The sequence below is a fragment of the Acartia tonsa genome, chromosome 2 (genome assembly GCF_053477335.1).
Source record: "Acartia tonsa isolate MP-2025a chromosome 2, ASM5347733v1, whole genome shotgun sequence".
In the NCBI taxonomy this organism is placed as follows: Eukaryota; Metazoa; Arthropoda; class Copepoda; order Calanoida; family Acartiidae; genus Acartia; species Acartia tonsa.
This window is the reverse complement of record NC_137261.1, coordinates 37,287,171-37,307,921: the sequence shown is the minus strand read 5'-3', so window position 1 is coordinate 37,307,921 and position 20,751 is coordinate 37,287,171. Positions and strand designations below refer to the sequence as shown.

Below are 20,751 nucleotides of genomic sequence, written 5' to 3'. Positions count from 1 at the left end.
GTTTTTTTAGGTCAAAGAACTCAAATTCAGAGCTGAAATAAGCATTAGACTAATCTGAAGCTAACACTGGGCTAGGTGGGTTGCCAACAGGGCTTAAGTACATTTTACCTAACCTAACCTAAAAACTTACATTTAATATTATTTTTTTTAGGTTTTGTTTCTCAAATAAACTGTCCATTCATGTGGATCTTATTTCAGATGATCAAGCAAGTCGAAGACTGACCCCAGCGGGCTAGGTGGGTGGCCCGTAGGGGTTAAATGCATTTTTTAGAAAAAGTATGTATTATCATACATCAAATTATAGGTTTTTTAGGTCAAGAAACTCAAATTTACAGCTAATAAAAGGATCAGACTAATCTGAAGCTAGCCCCAGCGGGCTAGGTGGATTGCCTGCAAGTCCTAAGTGCATTTTACCTAACCTAACCTGGAACCTTACTTTTTTTTTAAGGTTTTTTCTGGAATAAACTGTCTATTTATGAGAACATTATTTAAGATGATCAAGCAAGTTGGGGACCGACCCCAGCAGGCTAGGTGGGTGGCCCGCAGGGGTTAAGTGCATTTTTAAAAAGTATGTGCTGTCATACATAAAATTATAGGTTTTTTAGGTCCAGAAATTCAAATTGAGAGCTAATAATTGAATCAGACTAATCTGAAGCTAGCCCCTGCGGGCTAGGTGGGTTGCCTGCAAGGCTTAAATGCATTTTACCAAACCTAACCTAGAATCTTACTTTTTTGAAGTTTTTTTAATTGAATAAACTGTTCATGAGAACATTATTTAAGATGATCTAGCAAGTCGGGGACTGACCCAGGCGGGCTAGGTTTTACTTAGATACACAGTGTTCAGTCCTAAAGCCAACATTTAAAAGATTCTTCATACAGGAGGCTGACCCAAGGAAGTCCCCAACTTGCTGGATCATCTAAAAAAATTTCCTCATTCATAGACACAGTTCATTCAAGGAAAAAACCAAAAAAATAAGTAAGTTTCTAGGTTAGGTTAGGTAAAATGCACTTAAGCCCTGCAGAAGATCTACCTAGCCAACGGGGGTTAGCTTCAGGTAACACTTATGCTTATTTTAGCTCTGAATTTGAGTTTCTTGACCATAAAAACCTATATTTTGATATATAACAAGATATATATTGGAAAATAATGCATTTAACCCCTGCGGGCCACCGACCTAGCCCGCTGGGGCTAGCTTCAGATTAGTCTTATGCTAATTCTAGCTCTAAATTTGAGTTAACTGACCTAAAAAAACTTAAAATTAGATGTATAACAACATATATATTGGGAAAAATGCACTTAACCCCTGCGGGCCACCAACCTAACCTGCTGGGGTCGGTTCCCGACTAGCTGGATTATCTTAAATAAAGTCCTCATTAATAGACAAAGTTTATTCAAGAAAAAACATGTAAAAATATAAGTAAGTTTATAGGTTAGGTTATGTAAATGCTCTTAAGCCCTGCAGAAAACCAACCTAGCCCGGGGGGGGGTTAGCTTCAGGTTAGTCTAATGTTAATTTTTGCTCAGAATTTGAGTTTCTTGACCTAAAAAACCTATATTTTGATATATAACAAGATATATATTGGAAAAAATGAACTTAACCCCTGCGGGCCACCAACCTAGCCCGCTGGGGCTAGCTTCAGATTAGTCTAATGCTTATTTTAGCTCTGAATTTGAGTTCCTTGAACTAAAAAACCTATAATTAGATGTATCACAACATATGTATTGGGAAAAGGCACTAACCCCTGCGGGCCACCCACCTAGCCCCCTGGGGTCGGTCCCCGACTTGCTGAATCATCTTCAATAATGTCCATACGAATAGATACAGTGTATTTAAGTTAAAACCCTAAAAAAAACAATTTAGGGTAAGTTTCCACATCAAAATCGACCAAAAAAAGCCTAAAAACCCCATTTCCGCAGGGTTTTTCTTACCTAACCTAACCTTAAAATAAAAAATTTTGGATTTTTTTGCCATTTAGATGTAATACCTATAGGACTAGGCTTATATACCAAGTTTGAAGGGTCTAGCTAAATTTTAAGACCATTTTGCTCACGGATTACGAATAAATGTCATTACGCCCCCCCCCCTTAGACACTGCCAGCAGGGTTGGTAAAAAACCAGGTTTTTTTTAAAAGAACAAACCACTTTGTTTTTTTTGGTTTAAACCAGTTTTTTTCGTTTTTTAAGTAATATCCAAATTATAGTATTCTAATTTAGTATAAAGTTAATTATCTGTATATTTTATATATCTGTATGTCTCTATTTCACTGTGTCTACTGTTGTATGCTATTAGATATAATCACCAAAGTACAAGATTTAAACTATTAAAAGAATAATATATCAGGTATTTAGGTTTTTGACACTTATTTACTGTATTATTTACATTATAAAAAGATATAACTGGAAAGATAGGCTTTTGTATAAATATTTTTTAAAAAACCATCCCCAACTTGGTTTTTTTAGTTTTTTTAAGCTTGGTTTTTTTGGTTTAAAACACTTGGTTTAAACCAAGTGGTTTTTTTAATGCCAACCCTGACTGCCAGGGGCTGCTAGTCAGCCAATAAAATCCATTTAAAATTGCCGAAGATTAAATATTTCGTTGGAGTAAATCTTGTTTATTGGTGTAACTGAAATGAAAGTGGGTAATAAGGGGAGAACAAAAGGGAAGGGGGTTGAGGGGAAATTTTCACTTAGAATTGTTTGTCAGAATTACATTCCATTTTTCCCTGGACACTGCTAGTTCGAACCAAACAAACAAAAAATTAAAAAAATAATCAAAAATGTTAAGCCAAAGAATGAGTTATACTTTGGGTATCAGTATAATTAAAAGCCCTGCAATTTCCCGTATCTCCCAGGAAATATTAAACTAGAAAGAAGCAGGTTTGAACATTTATAAGGAAAACTCCCAATATTCAAAATGGATCAACAGTTTAGGAGCTACCTGGGTGAAAAAAAAGGCAAGAAAAACTAATGAAAAATTATAAGGATTATAATGGAAGATAAAATAAAATTAGAGATTGAAAAACATTGGTTCATATTTTCCCAAATTCACCACTATGTGGGTGAATAGAAATTAGGGGTAAGAATATATTTTGTTATTTTTACAATACAAAAGGGAGAAAGAACTGGGGGGTGGAGGGGAGAAATTCAATTTTATATACACCCCTGTTTAAGAAAAATATAGTTTTGGACTGGGTTAGAAGCAGGGATCTTCCTTCATATACTTAAACTTTCATGTAATTGACAGCCACACTGAAAAATTATGTATAGAATCGTGTTATGTCCAGTTTTCTACGAATATAAAAATGTACAATTCCTTCGGCATCTCAAGACAAAAAAAATGGTTTTAATCTTATAATTGTACATTTCATACCCGCGGAAAGCTGTTCATAATACGATGCGATAAATAACTAATACCTTTTCCATAGCAAGTTTGGCCTGTAGACCTGGTTTGTATAATCCAGGCGGATCTTTGCTACTCATTATATTATCCATTTCTATCAATTTTGTCTGAAAACATATTATAATAATAATAAATATCTACTTAGGTATAGTTATGAGTAGTATTTCAAGTATCCCAAACGACCTATTTTTGGATCCATTAAACATTAAACACATATATATAATACCTACCTAAATATTAATAGTATAAACTAATAAAATAATAATAATAATATGATAAATAAATTCGAATAAAACATCTTTATTAATTAACATAATTAGATAATAATTAAAATACAAATTATAATGCTTAAATTACAATGATTTCATTTATGACTAGATAAATATTTTTAAGTTAAATAATTCCTAAATGAAATCAATACAAAAACGATAAAAATAATGAAAAATAAGATTGAAATCGAATAAAACTTTCCACATATTTCTAGAAAGTGAAATTTTTATATTTTTTGATACATGTTTTACTGTAAAATATTTAACTTTTACATCAAATAAGTATGTTTTTTTTATAATAAAATATCAAACACAAAAATCTAGGATCACAATTGAATAAGAAGTTAAACACCAATTATTTGCATTACTTGATTATTTCTTTATAAAATACAAAATTTAAATAATCTATCTATCTAGATGGATTTTAAACAGGTTTTCAAATAAAAAAAACTTAAAATGTTAGTGTCTAATTGTAGTATTGTTCATTGCCTATCTATCAAAAATCTTTTTTCAAATAAAAATGTTGAAAGATTAGAAAATCTCACTGAAAAGTGAAGAGTAGTTTGCAAAATTGGTGCAAAATGCAACCAGAATTCTAGGATAGGATCAAAGACATCGAAAAAAAGTAAATAAATAGGGCATCAAACTAATTTTTGCTCCAAAAACCAAATGTTAAGGAATGATTACAGTAGTCGTGCTTTCAGTCAATAAAATTTTTGACTATTTTTCTTAAGTTTAAATATCCAAATATCCTGCTTTACAATATTTGTTATTCATTATGAATATCCCTGTGGTTGTTTACTATATAGAATAGACTAGATCTAATAATAGGAAAGTTGGTTGAAACTGGCACAAACTATGAAATCTAAATTTAGACATGCTTGCAGAATCAAGACACAATACAAACAATTAGACACAATCAGATTAATTACATAGTCAAGGAGAAGGAAGATAGAAAATAAGATTAGGGAAAACTTGACAAGTATTTTATTTAACAGGAAAGGCAAAGATTTGATTAAAGAAACAAGTTAAATGTTAATGAATTTTAGTTTGGGTTGTTACTTAAATTATGATTAACTTGATTCTTTACTTTATTCTTAGTCTAGCCCCTACATATGTTAACAAAATACTCAAATCCTTCTAATCTTAATAGTCTACCTTCTAGTTCTAACAATTAACTAATACAATCCAAATACCTACAAATTATGCTTAAATATTTTAATTATTATTATAAATTAAGATTGTATGACAACCTTTGAATTAGAGAGAAACCAAAAAGTGCATTTTGTAATAAGATTAGTATTTTAATAAGTCATTAAATATAATACTTGCCCCTGTATTTAAAAAATAATTATATTCAAAGTAATTCATTATCTTTCCTTATCCTTCCATTGAAAGGTCAAAAAATAAATCTTTTCCGGAAATTTATTCATGAATTTCAACAATGAGATTACCTTCTTTTCAAATTCTTTGAAAAATGGTTTAAGTACACAGAATTTCCTGGAATCATATTTTCCAAGTTTGAAAAGTTAATAGTAAGAGAAGGCAGTAAGGATTAAAGGTAAAAAAGACATTTTTCCTCCTCTAAAAAAAACAGACACTTAGCTGACGTTTTGACAAAATACGTGTTATTCCCATTTGATATAAAGACAAAAAGACAGACAAACATTATAGTTGACATGACAAGGCAACACGCAATATTAGGCGGTTTCCGTTGTTTATCAACAAGGTTTAATAACACAAACTTTCAAGCCTTATATTGACTGAAAGTTTGAAGTATGACCTAGGGACTTTAGGAGCAAATATTATTGGATGCAGTGTATTGAATATCCAAGCAATGTTTGTTCTAACTGATTAATTGACAGATAAGACAAGGTAACACAAACAATCAGAAGACTGCATCTAGACACTTATATCTAATAACATTTTGGACATATTATATCCAAAAATTTTAATTATCTTAAATGAAACTTTTAATTGTGATTGTTATTAACTTTTAAATAATATTGTGATTATCAATAAAACTACGTTATTGTCATACAGAGATAAAATTCATACTTGACATACAAAACTATTTTTCTAATCATTACTAGGGCACAGTTCATGCTCAGGAGTGGGGGGCAAATTGTGCTTTTTTTAACTAAATTAATAGTATCTTTCATGATATTTAAATGCCACAACTGGTGGATTATCAACCAAAGATTTATTTTAACACACATTAAATATGTACATGCACGAAAAGTACAATTTGCCCCTCTACCTTTATAATAAAATAAGGTAATTATGTAGGTTCTAATTTCTTTACTGATATGAAAAATCCTTTTAAAAGTTCACTTCCTTAAAAATTGATGATTCTATTTACCTAAAGACTTTGCTTTGATTAATTTCATAAAAAGATGAGTGTTAGATTTATTATCATAACATTGTATCTTATCCTTTGGTTATTAAGATTTATAAAGATATACAGTTACATTACTATTGCAGTACTTATTTAATGTATTATTTAAGATTGTTATTATAAAATCATATCAATGGTAATATTTAGTGGCATTTTAAGATATTTTTACCTGTTTTTCTCTAGTAATAAAATTGCTTTTAACATATGTTATTCACGAGTTATTGAATAAATATTCATTAAATAGTTATTAAGGCTTAGAGATGTGAAAAAGTTATTTCTTTATCCTCTCCTCCAAAATGAAAATATATTATTTTCTATATAAAAAAATCTTCCATTTCTGAATAGAAAGACATTCATTTAGTGTCTGGGAGATTTCAAAATCACAAAGCAACCTGAATAACACTAAAATAATATAATACAAATTTAGTAATGATCAATAATATGCATTAATGTACTGTCAAAAATGTATTTTTTTCACTAAAGCAAACTTATAACAGAGCCCTTTTTTATCAGTTACATAAGATTTGCGAGTACTTTTGAAACAAAAATAAGATACCTAGGTACAAATTATCAGTGCACAATATTGATCATTTTTTTTATAAAAAAAAACTGAACTTCCTTACAATCTGACATTGAAGAAGGGAAAAAAGTGTAATACTAATGCAGCTACTTCAAGTGTACTAATGTACGAACAGTACATATTGGGGACACTTTAAAGAATACAAGTGCACATTAATATATTTATGATAGAAACATATAATACAAAAGTTTGGGAGGAAGGGAGGAGGGGGCAGGACGTGTACAGAAGGGTATGTGTGAGTGTGTGGTGGGGCGTGACTAGTCTTCTATGGAGTTTTTCCTTTCTGGGCATCGTGTTTGCATCATCTTACTACCAGGAGGCCTGCAGGGGTTACAATACCATTCAATATCAAATAATAATATAAATCAGATCAGTATAGTGTTTGATTATTCATACAAGTTGTTATTATACAGCTGTTATTAGAGTGCAATATTATATAATCAGAATCTTTAAACTTTTGTTTTATAATATTTCAAAAGTAAAACTTAAATTATTTCACATCAAAAGGATAACAGAAAATTCAAGGTTAAAAATTAGCAAACTTTAGTATTTTTATGCATAAAAATTGAACAAAGCCCTTGGTATGACCTTGTTCTTGTTTAAATTTACTTGTATGCACATAAAACAGTGTATACCTAAATGGACATCTGTTTACCTAAGTGGTTAATTTCTTTTTTTATAAAATCTTATCCCATGATCTATAAAGATAAAGATAATAGATGTTGTAAGCTACAAAAGCTTTCAAGATGAATCGCAATTCATAATTTATGATATAATTATGAAAAAAGTTAAAATAGGTAAACAATAGTTGACTCAAATTCCATTCTGTAAAACTTAATATAGAAAAGAGCTGTGTATCTTATATACCTTGAAGAAGAATAAAAGTGTAAGAATAGCCCCGGGACACAATGGAATACGTGCATACATGGCAAAATATGAATATATAACTTAAATACGCCTTTATGCAAAAGGAGGATACAAGAAATATAATAAGAAACATGAAAAAAATGAATTAGAAAGAGAACTCACATGCAAATAAGTTAACCTAAGTAAATTCATATAAATGTTATAAAAAATACTGGTTTATAAATAGATATCCTTAACCCTTAACGGTCGGGGGGGGGGGGGGGGCGTTGAACGCCCCCCCATCCGGTTTTTTCTATCTGTGTGTGAAAGATAAAGAGCCCAAACTGCTTGACTTTTTAAGTGTGGGTATGAGACATAACTGAGAGTTGAATTTTTTTGGAATATCTCCATCCTGGCGGGCACAGGATGCCAGCAAACCTGGCAGGGTCATCCAGGTAAAGAGCAAAATTTTTTATTGACTTAAACAAAGCATTTTATCTTACCAAAATACTAAAATATCCTCTAGTAGTACATCCTTATATTAAATACAGGTGTTTAAGTCAATTTTAGGTTCCAGGTATGATCCTGCAGGTCCTGATCCTCCAGGTCTCCAGAAATCTTTAAAAGGCTCCTGTGGCCGCAATTTTTGACTTAGAGACTTCAAATTTTAAACTTAAGCTTATCTTACATGTCTACATAATGTATTAAAATTTCATAAAGATCCGCCGCGGCGGCTGGCAGCTGCCAAGTACAGCTGCGGCCGCTGAAATATTATTTAAAATTTACATAAAGATAAACATTTTCTGCAAAAAAAATTTTATTCTAGCTTCAAAAATAAAAAAATTACAGCCGTTTGAAATTTATAAGTAAAAAAGGACCTAAAAACAAAGGTTGTTAAATTAAAGGGTGAAGGAAGCAAAAAATTGACCTTGACTTAATTAAGGTCGGAAATTCATCATAACACAGGAGATTTGCACAAAAAATTTTAGCCCTGTAGCTCTAATAGGAACCGATTAAGGTGCGGCAAAAGGCCCGACTGTAAGGGGTTAAGTTTTAAAATCTAAACTTTTATATTTGAAGCTCCCTAAAAGATATGAATACATTATGCAATAGGTAATAATTTGAAAGTTTAAGAATTTAAATAAATCCCAAAATTATCTTAATAACATAACAGTTATATTTGAGCCTTTAATAGCATGTTATAATACCTTAATATGATGTCTTTAGAACTATTTTTTGTATGCTCACTCATGCAACCCTTTTACAGATTATTGTACAGATATTAAAGATTTTTTGTAACCATTTCAAGAAATGTGAAATGTATTATATTCTTGATATTTTGGTTAAATAGGTACAATTTTACTGTTACGCAATATAACTTTGTATACGAATAACGTATTGCATAACAATATCTCCTTCCCTTAGTGAAATAAAAAATGATTAAGATAATGAGATTTGTTTAATCTTTTTATCTATTCATTAATAATGCTTTTTGATATTACAAGTCCGTGGGTATTTTTCAATTTGTTTTCAGATGCAGCAAAAAAAGAAACATTTGCATCTCTTCTTTTCCTAGTTTTGTTAGAAATTCCAACTTTATTTTACAGAAACTCTGATTATTTACCTATTGTTTAGTGTGATAGAAAAATATTAACACTAAAGTTTGTGAATTCTGAATTAAAAAAGAAGCATTTGACTCGTAATTAAGTTCAATTCCATAAAATCCATGTCTTTTTTCAAATAAGTTTTATTTCTTTTTCAAATGCTGAGGAATATTTCATTTTTTTCCTTTTATCAAATGCGTAAAATAAACTGAATGTGAATAAGGTCATGCAAATAAAACCAATTAAGAGCTGAGTCACGTAACTCCAGGATAGATTGAAGAAGAAATTTGCTCTTTTTCTTTTGTAATTTGATATTTATAAAGAAAACTATAATGTCTTACAAATGATAAAGCAGAATTATCTTGTTTCAAAGTGGTCATTTGTGCTCGACTTGGAGACAGTATTTATAGTATTACTTAGTTAGCGTGTTTCTCTAGGTATTAACAATCATAGAACGAAAGTACGTCAATTAAAATAATGTTATTTAATTTTGAATGGTATAATTTCCTGTTTAAAGCATTGTGATCGTCTTCTCCACAAATATTGACCACAATACTCGGGGTAGATATATTCGTTCCACATATAGTCACTGAAAAATAAACATTTGATTATAATTGAAATTTAATTTTTGAGGACCCTGCAGGGTTATGATATTCCGAAGAGAAAAAAATTACTTATCTTTTAATATGTAAATTGAATTAATATGATTTATTTCAATAAATAACTAAGAAGTATCAAAGACTTTTTCACTCAGTTAATTTATCATCTCCAAGGAAAAGGAAGAAAATGGAATGTAAATAATACTAGTCTTTTCATACACTGGCTTCAAAACTGTGGAAACTTTGATGAAATCTCGATTAGGTGGTACAAACTAATGACCTATTGATGACCTATTTTCTTTTCTTTCCTTTTCCTTATTTTCTGAATTGATGTCTTCAAATATATAACTTGAACTAAAATGCAAATAAACTTTTCAGTTATTCAATGATGCTGTTTTTACCAAAATATTGGGCAGTACATTAAAACAATAATCATGAATGAAGTTATGTAACAATGACAATGTCCACATTATTTGGTTTCATTGGTTCTTCAGACAGATACAAATTTCAGAAACCGTGAAATAAACGAAAGAAGGATATCTTAATTTAAAATAATAAGACTTTGAGACCAAAAATTTTTATCATGTACTTTCCTTTAAGTGCGATTTACTTAAAGCTGGCGAAAAAAAGTGTGATAATTAAATGTCACGTTTTGAAAGTAGCGTTTAGAAAGGATTTTTTTCTATGCTTACAAAAAAATGAAGGTAAAAAATATAGGTAAAAATCATTAATGACGCCATCTTTATTTTATAAGTAAAGAGGGGGTGCAGTAATTTTCGCAAATTCAGCAAAAAGTGTGCAAAGTTGGAGTGTGTATTTATCGATACAAAATGTTGCGCAAAATCTCTTATTTCACTAGTGACCACGCACAACTTTTCCCCCAAAGTTGCATTTTGTCCTTCGCCTTGTCCAATTCACAAATTGAAACGAAAGAAACGAAATCTTTTAATGACTAACTCGCTTACCAAAGGATTTGTTTATGTGTCAATTAAAACTGGAATCTATCTTAAAGTATGAGACAAAGGGCGATAAATTGATGTACTCTACAAATGACGATGAACAAAATATACCCTTTTGTAAATTTAAATTTTAGTGGAAAAAATCATCTAGAGATAATAATAAGCCCTTAAGTTTTTAGCTCACGAATGAGATAACGTTATCATGAAACTTTAAATACCAGTATAAAATACAATTAAACATTTGGTACTCTCATTCATTTTGCCAGTGGACCACTTATGTCCCCTGTCCCCACATTTATTTGATAAACTTGCTTCTATCCAAATGCAAGGAAGGGGACATAAATGTCCCACTTACAAAATAAGCGAGAGCGCCAAATGATGCGAATACGTCAATACATAGTGTAGTATAGCATGCATAAAAACATTGTCTTCAGTACTATCAGTGATTTGGGGACTGGCAACTAAAAAAAAAAAATAATCTTATTAATAACTAACCTAAACTTAGGCAGAAAAGGAGAAAATAAAACAGGTTATTTTTACACTTTCTTAACAAATCTAAGATTTAGCATTAAAATAATACATTTTTGGTGACATTTATATTTATTGGATCCTTATTTTATGTTTTCTAAGATTTAATCTTTTTAACTCTATCTAAATAATTACCTAACATTTTGGTAATTAAAACTTTTAAAGTCCTTAACTTTTTAATTTTATAAAAATATGAATGCTAAACAATAATGAAAAGTGTTCTACAGCAGAAAACTTTTTCTAACGGGAATTCAATGTCATACACTAAAGTACGAAAAATAGATTACTAAAGATACTTCCATCAATCATCTAGCCTTATTCAAGAATATGATTTACACTGCGAACCAATAAAATAGGCAAATCTGAATTTTCAGAATAGCAGCTTTATTTTTGATTTAGGAAGATTTTACTGTAAATATGAAATGTAGATGCATCATTTGGTTACAAGTTTCCACTGTTAAATTTTTATTAATCAGCACCAATGAAGATCTCAAAAACAGTATTTGGGGGTGAACAAAAAAGATATGCAAATCCAAAGAAAATCAATTGGAAAACGTTTTTTTCTCACTTTTGTTCACTTTTTTGGTGAGCCAAATATTACCTAAGTGCATGTCCATTACAACAACTTGACTATTAACCTATGTACCATTTTTTGTAGTCATAGCAATCTCCAATCGATCCTCCTGTCAAGAAATGTAACCATCTTCTAAACAGTACAGTATTTACCTTATGAATTGGAGTAATTAAAATTGCGATTTTTTTTTCTTTTTTAATACTGCTATGAATACAAAAATTGGACCATAGTTCAATGTATGAGTTGTCATCATGGGCATGCACTTTGATAACATTTGGCTCACCATCACCACCAGTAGGAGCATCTAAAAGGCCACCATCCTCAAATTCAAGATTTTAAAATGGATTTTTTTAGCACATCAAAATTTTTTTAAAAATATTTTTGAGGGTAATTTTTATCTTTAACATGTATTTAGCTTCATACATAAGACTGAAGGTCAGCAGGTGTCCTCAAAAGTGATAGGGTTCGAATTTCTTTTTTCTAATATTTCTTATTTAGAAAAATCATTTATTTCTACATTATACTATTTTTCATAATAATTCAAGCATAAATTCCTTTAAAAATTGTTAATTTATCATCAATCTTTTGTGCAAAAAAATCGTTTTTCCATTGCTATGTTTTGAATTTGCATATCTTTTTGGTTCACCAGTATTTCCCCCAAATGCTGATTTTGAAATCTTGTGCTTCATTGGTGCTGTTTAATAAAAAATTAACACTGGAAACTTTTAACCAAAAGATGCATCTAAATTTTATATTTACAGTATAATCATCATAAATGAATAATAAAGCTGCTGTTCTGAAAATTCAGATATGCCTATTTTTGTTGGTTCGCAGTGTAGTTCAAAAGCTAATAAGTCAACGAAGAATTATCTAAATTGACGTAGCGCTTATAGAGCTGCTACGTATTAAAAATAATGCAACACTATAAAACGAATTATCTGGCAACGTCGAAATCAATTGGACGATTTTAACATACCAAAACTTCCTATAAGAGCTTCGCATAACGATGATCTCCAGCAAAATTAGAATACTAGTTCTCTATCATACAACCTCTATGATTTATAGAATTATGTATAATAACTAGGCAGAGTTTGTTTACAGAACTAACTTCTACAACTTAGTTAAAAGTATGACCGCAAAAACCATGAAAAAGCCAGGAGAATAATTTAAGTATAAAATCTGCTTTTTATCTAAAATAAACAAGGCCAGAACGAGGAAAAGGAATGAAGAAAATAGACTGATACGATGTATTATTATTAAGTTGAAGTAAGATCATAGGTGTTAAAGTAAAGAAATATATTGAACTTTAAAGTCACCAAAATGGTTCAATATTCTTATTAGGGATGGAAATTCGAATACGCATCCCAATCAGTTTCTGGTTAATCCTTCAAATTAACAAAAAAAGACTGAATCCAAAATCCGCGAAAGTTTTTATTAATAGCGCAGATTCATTCGGAATCCAAACTAGTTTCGGATAAATCCACCAATTGCAATCCATAGTTTTTAATTTCATCATTTACTAAGTATATTTGCGATTACTTTTATTTAATGAAATCTTCCAATTTTTAACATGTACAAAACAGCCTGCTTATTTGCTTCAAGATCCATGTCAGATCTATATAGGAAATAAATGTCTATAAATGAGCTCAAGTCTTCCAAAGAATATATGTTTAAAACTTATAGTGCTCCAATAATCCATAATAAACTCCCATTGACCAGAACGATAAGACCCATTATTTTACTCTATTAAAAATAAATTCATTTTTTTCATTTCATGTTGCTATTTACATTATATTGAAGTATTTAATTTCTAATCATGAAAAAGAAAATTTAAATTTATAATATAATAAATTTAAGAAAACTCTGTTTTAAAAGAATTCGATTGTGGCGACACTTTGTGTGTTCAAATATTAAACTAAAATTGTAGTAATCATATTAACCCTTTGGTGATGGTATTGTAAAGAAAAAAATATAACTTAAAAAATCTTTTTAAAATCATTTAAATTATTAAATATTTACTTTCTTTAAATAGTAATGCCGGGTGAGGAAAATAGATTTATTGAGAAATAGATAAGGTAAGGGGGGGGAAATTTCGGTATTTTTTCGGTTTTTTTGAAAAAAAAGGGGGTAAATATTAATATTTTCAAATGAAACCAAGACCGGTAGAAAGCTTATGGAAAGGACTATCAGGTCCTAAAAGGACGTTATCCTAGGACTTTTAGAAGTTTGCCGAAATTGACCGCAAAAAAGTTACCGAAAATTCCCCACCAGCGGGGGAATTTTCGGTAATTTTTTTCAACCTAAAAAAAATCGATGAAAAACGGCCAAACGGCCAGTCGAACATAAATAATCATAATTAGTATAGGTTATAGGGATTATCCACAAAAAATTTCATAATGATCGGACTATTCCTTCTATGTTAAAAATGAATTTTTTTGAATGACACGAATTTTCAATTTTTTTTCTCGAAATTTTTTTTAAAAAAACTTAAAATTAATATAAGAAAAAAACGTATTTTATTACTTTTTAGGCCTGATCCTAAAAAAGCTCACATTGAACTATAGATTTAGACCAAAAAACATGAAAATTGATTAAAAATTGACCTCAATAATCGAATTTGAAGCAAAAGTGTCATCTTTGCAAAAAATCTTGACTACATTTTAACCTTAAAAAAATCAATGAAAAAAGGCCAAACGACCAAACAAGCGTAATAAATCATAATTAGTATAGGTTATTGGGATTAACCACAAAAAAAATTCATAAAGATCGGACTATTCCTCCAATGTCAAAAATATTTTTTTTCAAAGGACCAGAAATTTTGATTTTTTCCTCGCAAAAATTTGCTTCAAAAAATAAAATTAATTTTTTTTTTGTTTTTTATCTGTTCTATTCATTTTTAGGCCTAATTCTTAAAAAGTCCATATGGAATAATAGATTTGACAAAAGAAAACATGAAAAAATGACCTTAAAAGTTGAATTTTAATTTCTTTTGAAATTACCGAAATTTCCCCCGGCGCCAACTTTGGTCATTTTTGAAAAAAATATTACCCCGATTTTAAAGCTCTCAACAGATTTGGAAAGAGCGGGCAATTCTTAGTTCAAAAGGTTTTTACGGATCAGCTCTAGGTCTTACCAATTTTTATGTACGTCGATCTTTACACACCTACTAAAAATTTTTGAAAAAAAAAAAAAAATTTCGTCCGACTTTGAGACCCAATAAGTACCCTTAATATTCATCTCACAAAAAATTCATTTTATACTCGTTTGTAGGCAATTTAATAAGGAACAAATTTGCTTTTATGTTTTTTTCTGTCATTTGAAAGGAACATGGAGAAAAAGGTAATTTAATGAAGGTAGGTCGAAATTACCGAAAATAGCCCCTTACCGAAACTTCCCCCGCCTTACCCTATGCATATAGAAAACTAGCCAATAGGGAGATAGTTATAACGAGCAAACTCTAGTTAACAATATTTAGGTGTCTTATTATACACTACCTAGTTAAAGTTATTCATACACTACGAACCAAACACTTCTTACACATCAACAAAAAAGGCTGAAAAGCTTAACGGAGATAAAAATGTTACCTGAATGGCTTGGGTGTAACATGTGATCCTCTCCAGGTGCCAGTTGGGCCATGGCCGCCAAAAGGTCATAGTCAACCACGGGGTTGCCTTCCCTGAATAGAGTTAATATAAAAAAAATGTAAAAAAAATACATTTTTAAAGAAGCTTAGCAAATTCAATATATTTTGTCTTCATATCAACCATTCCGGTAAGAAAGAAACTTAATATTTATTTAATCACTTTATTCTGTTTAAACCTATTATGTTAATATGTATCGGTTGCACCCTTAGAAAACTCTAGGGGCCTTTAAGAGGAGGGGGAAGTCCACCCCCCCCCCTTTTCAATTTAAGTTTAAAAAAGAAAAAAAAATCTTTGAGGGGGAGGGACATTTCTTAGGAAGTTGGAGATACCCTCCTCAAAAATAGTTAAAAACCTTCCCTGAACCTATAAAATATTCACTGTAAAGGAGAGCCTTTTCGGTTTATCTGTTAGCGAGATCATTCGCTACAGATAAAAAAAAAAAACCTTACTACTTTATATAATAGAATATGCAATATTATTTACATTTTTGATGAAAATTATACAAAATCCAACATTGCGTAGCTGGTAAATAACACATTCATCATTTCATGTTAAGTTAGCAATAGTTTATTTTAAACCATGAAATTATTTAGGTTACTTGCAATGCAAACCATTCATAAAATCATAATTAGTAAAAAAAAGACATGAACAGGTATTCCTAACAAAAATAAGATTTGATGTAAAAACTAGTGTTTAATTCCTCAACCTCCAAATCATTAACTCCTTAAGCAACTTTACTTTCATAGGTGAAAATTTATGATCAAATAATTTTGTAGACAATTTTAATGTAGCCCAAGTGTATATAATTTATTATTTGAAATTAGTTAGGAGGCATTTATCATATTATCGTAATATTGATCGTGCTGGATCAGAAAGGATGTTCAATTTATTCTGGCAATGCGTGATCCCATAGCAGAATTTTAAATTTCTATCACCTCTTCGTGGAAGAACCTTTTCCCGTATGTGCAATATTACAAAAATACGATACATAATTTTTAACTTGAATGGTAACTTTAATATGTATTCCATTGGACGTTGTTTTTTATATTATTGAAAATACTCAATTTCAGCAATTTAAATTTTGCACCTTAACTTATTTCAAGAATATAAATTCCTGTTTGGAGAAGAGTTGCAAAGCCTTCAGTGTAAAAGTGTAACAACTCTATGCAATAAAAATTCCAGGAATTAAAGTAATACAAAGTAAAAAATCCTATAAAATAAAGTAATTTTTATTGCTAAAGATTTCAAAAACTACTGGAACGATTAGGTTCTCCACGCGAGGGAAGCTTGTTATAGGTCCGGGAATGGTTTTTTGATCTCCTTCTAATCAAATGCTAGTGGCGCAGCATCTAGTATAAAATATCGTAACATTTTTTGTCTCATTATTTTGATTTCTATCCCTGCTATCTTGGAATAAAATCTGACACAATTTCATTGAATTGGGGCTTAGATTGGCACAAAATGAATTTACTTATAAATTTTGCATAATCTAACAGTTTTTAAATCGACCTTTCTTGCAGTTAAAAAGCATGAAAATTTCTGACATTTGTACAGGGGGATATTTAGGATTATAGAAAATATTATATTGCTTCTAAATACTAAAATGCAAAGATATAAAATGGTTGGATTCTTGAACATTTAATGAATTTTTGCTTCAAGTTTCATTCTACATTGTAAGCTTTCTGCCTAGCCCTACATTTATCCTATATAATAAACACGCAACTAACACAGAAGCAGCAGCCAGATATTTTCATATACTTCTCAAAAGGTAATAATCGAAGCCTTATTGAAAACCATTTTAACAAGCTTAATATTGAATCAACCTCTAAAGTACAATTTTGTAAATCGTATGTAGATAAATTATCAAATGCCTAATTGTTGCAACTAGTTTCAAACAACTGACGTCATTTTTAACATTTCACTATTTCAAATTCCTTTAAATAAAAAATACGTAAGCACAAAACTTTGTTAATGATCCTATAAAATCAAAACCATATAATCAAAACAAAACAAAAAAAATTAAATTTTACTTTAACACATATTTTTACTTATGTTCTTGAATCTTAATATAAGGCTTCAATTCTAAATATACTACTGGAAGACTTATAAAAATAAAATTATCTTTTTATAAAGTTAAAACATGTATTATTGTACATGGGTCCTAAAGTTGTCTCAGGTTCAAACGTGAGTATATCATTTTTTCTCTCTATTGCATGCGATTATGCAATATAAAAAAAGCGACAAATCGACATGAAATATGAATACATTTGTTTGTTTGAATTAATTTAGATATTTTGCAGTATATTTAAGAGTTCAAGTTCAAGATAAACCTAAGAAAGCTTCCATAAAACGCACATTAAGCTGTTGTATATGTAAAATAAAACATGTAAAAATGCCGTTTCCTCTCTTTTTTGAACGACCCATATCAAGTTTTAAATAAATAGGTGTTCATTTAATTAGTTTCAAGGACCATTTTGGTATACAAAAACAAAAATTTGAAAACCCTGTAAACGTTAAGATATATATTGTTCAAAGACCTTCAGGGATAAGACAATGAATAATTAATTCATTTACATCCCCGTTGATGGTAAACAAATTACCCCATCTGTAGAATTATGATTATTGATAAAAAAAAGTTTAAATCAATAAATAAATTAGAGAATGTTTTTTAAATCTTTAGGAACAGTATAATTTACAGTCTTATGTTCCCTCCCATTCCTGATGTTGACTAACCTAGGGCATGTCAAAAACAGATATGGAGCATTGGAGAGAGGATGACAAACTTTAGAAACAAGGATACAAACTTTTTACAAGGTAAAGCCATTCCTAAAGACCATCAATTATATCTGTGACACAGTAGGCTAGCATAACTACAGAGGAGATAATCAAACTGTAATATAAAGAAATTAAACAATTATAGTAATGCCCATTCTATCCTTGGCTAGACTAATTTATATCAGCTTTTAATATACAAAGAAAAGGCGTACATTGGATTTTTGAGAGGTCTAGAATAAAAGTGGAGAAAGGATTAGGGGGGGGGGGGAGTGCTTCAATAACAACAAACTTAAGGAACTTAGCCAAAGAGTTTAACTACTGGAAAAATGTATAACAGTTAATTTAACTAGGTAACAGTGTGCAATGGCGATCTAAAAAAAAATAGGGCAAGGTCGTGTTTTAAGCTATTTCCAAACCTGGCACCATAGCCCAGCAACCACTCCCCCCCCCCCCCCCCCGTCCTTAAATTTGAGGGATTATGTTTTTTCGTATAATCCCTCAACTTATTGTAAAAAATATTTCATTTGCAACAATCATTAACAGAGTAAGAAGCATTTAGTAAACCAGCCCATTCCTGTGCACGTGCCTATAAACAACAAATAATATCAAGGGTTTCCTACACACATATGTAATATTGGATTATCGTATTCTGGCATGTGATGAACCAAGAAAGTTCTATTTTAAAAGGGCAGCGAGATATGTCATTGTGAAACTTATGAATATTTCATAACATGCTGAAAAAGTTGTTAAGTTTTAAAAGTTAAGGAATCTTAAGCACTTAGTTAACCGTAATAATACATTTTCGTAAGAACATAAAAAAATCAATTTTAAATTTATCATTTACTTTTGTGTGAAGTACACAATAATTTTGAATAATTTTTTTTAAATTTAAGTAAATCCAAAATTAATCATAATTAAACTATAAAAATTAAGCAGGGAGAATTATTTTATGTCTAGTAAAAGCCACAATTGGATGTACAAACTTACAAAGTGATGAAAGTTTATTTAAAATATGAAGTATAACTTTACCGTTACAAAAAGAATTTCCATTTTCCTGGTTATTATTTTTAATGCAGCAGACAAAACTATTTCTTCATTCATCCATTCATAAAACTATTATAAAACCAAGCCAAAACGCAATAAAATCGTACAGTCAGTATTGCTCTTTTTCATTTCTTTCTCCAAAATTTCTTTGTTTATCATTTATTTTCTTAATGAAAAGCCAAATATGTTCTAACGATAGACACAGTATTTAGACAAAATAGAATTTCTCTAATTTAAGATAAATCTATAAAAAAAAGCCTTGAAAATACCTTTAAGTTAAGTTTAGAGAACTAAATAATCTAAGTCTTATTCGATGAAATAGCATTTCTAAAAAGAAAACAAAAATTTTCTATGTATAAAAGGCCTGTTTAACAAATACAAGGAAAACGATGAAAATTCTAACCAGGCAAAATAGAATAGTTAAACGATTTGATTCTTTAAAATAAAGTTAGAATTAGAATAATTTACATATGCTTTAATTTGTGTACTTTCGATAAGAACAAAGTGTTTGATGATCTATTAATTTTCCCATCTATAGTTCTGTTCAATCCAAATAAAAGCTTACTTCGACCTTACACAGACAAATTTTTTTATGAAATTTTAAGTTTGTTTTAACTTTAGAATCACAGCCTATTTTTAAAGCCAAAAGTTTGGGTTTTTATAAATAATTTGATATTTTAAAAGAAAAAAAAATATTCATATGAAATACTTAGCTAGTACATAGGTATTATAAAATCAAAGCTTTAGAAATACTAGAAATATATAAGTATGCAAATACCTAAAAATTCTTTCATGCTAAAAGTAATTTAACATATCCATTTCCTCCTGGTTTTATGTGAGTTACAAAACCATCCTGAGGGAATTGTAACAAAATATATCTAACTTCAATACAAAACTCCTTTTTCTGCCCATTATACAGAATAAAAACGTTGTTAAGGTATTACAATCAGAGATATTTATATTATGCATTTATAATTTCTGTTTGGTTAAATATAGGCATTATGGAAATTAAACGTATTGAACGAAACAACGAATTAACAATAAAAACGTATATTTGACAGGATTAAAAGTTTGAGAAAAAATATTTATTCCAATTATAAAATACTTTTTTTTTGGTCTGCTAGCAAAAGATATTTTTTTTTATATCAAACACTTTAATTCCACAAATATTTCTTTCTCAAGCTGCCCTTTTTTTTAGATTTTACAGAATTCCAGTCATCTTTCCTTAATTAAGTTATTACACAGCCATGTTGAAACAATTCTACATTGTAGGGTTGCATAACAATGGAGTTATACAATTTTGTTTTCGTAAAAAGAACATATATGAATATGGTAATCAAACCTTTCTTTTACAATGTTGTTTATAAGAAGTGCACCTACTTAATAGGACAGGCATTCTTTAATGGAAGCCTGAAAGAAATACACTGCCTTAACTGCTGGAAGACTGCCACAAGAAGATCTTAAACCCCAAATTTGAAGCCTCAAGTTTCTTTAATCTGATTGATTTTCCATTTTACTAAAGACAGGAA

The 20,751-nt window shown here is 29.7% G+C and overlaps 2 protein-coding genes across 4 annotated transcripts in view; both read right to left on the bottom strand.

The window, feature by feature from the left end:
* Exo70 (exocyst complex component 7) overlaps window positions 1-3,530 on the bottom strand; it is a 43,684-nt gene extending 40,154 nt beyond the window's left edge. For both annotated transcript variants that reach the window (XM_080150702.1, XM_080150703.1), the window contains exon 1: window positions 3,417-3,530. In XM_080150702.1, the coding sequence (XP_080006828.1) occupies window positions 3,417-3,494 (78 nt within the window). In that variant the 5' untranslated portion in view covers window positions 3,495-3,530. The remainder of the gene's footprint in view (window positions 1-3,416) is intronic.
* sra (RRM_RCAN_like domain containing protein Sra) overlaps window positions 3,504-20,751 on the bottom strand; it is a 35,261-nt gene continuing 18,013 nt past the window's right edge. The window contains exons 6-10 of one of the 2 annotated variants that reach the window (XR_013876771.1): window positions 15,344-15,435; window positions 9,610-9,688; window positions 6,634-6,973; window positions 6,239-6,471; window positions 3,504-4,121 (exon numbers count right to left, since the gene is read on the bottom strand). Coding sequence is in view for 1 of the 2 variants with exons in the window: in XM_080150705.1 (XP_080006831.1) it covers window positions 6,907-6,973; window positions 9,610-9,688; window positions 15,344-15,435 (238 nt within the window). In the remaining variant the exon portion in view is untranslated. Of the gene's footprint in view, window positions 4,122-6,238; window positions 6,974-9,609; window positions 9,689-15,343; window positions 15,436-20,751 lie in introns of those variants that run through there. The other variant, XM_080150705.1, reaches the window with a different exon arrangement.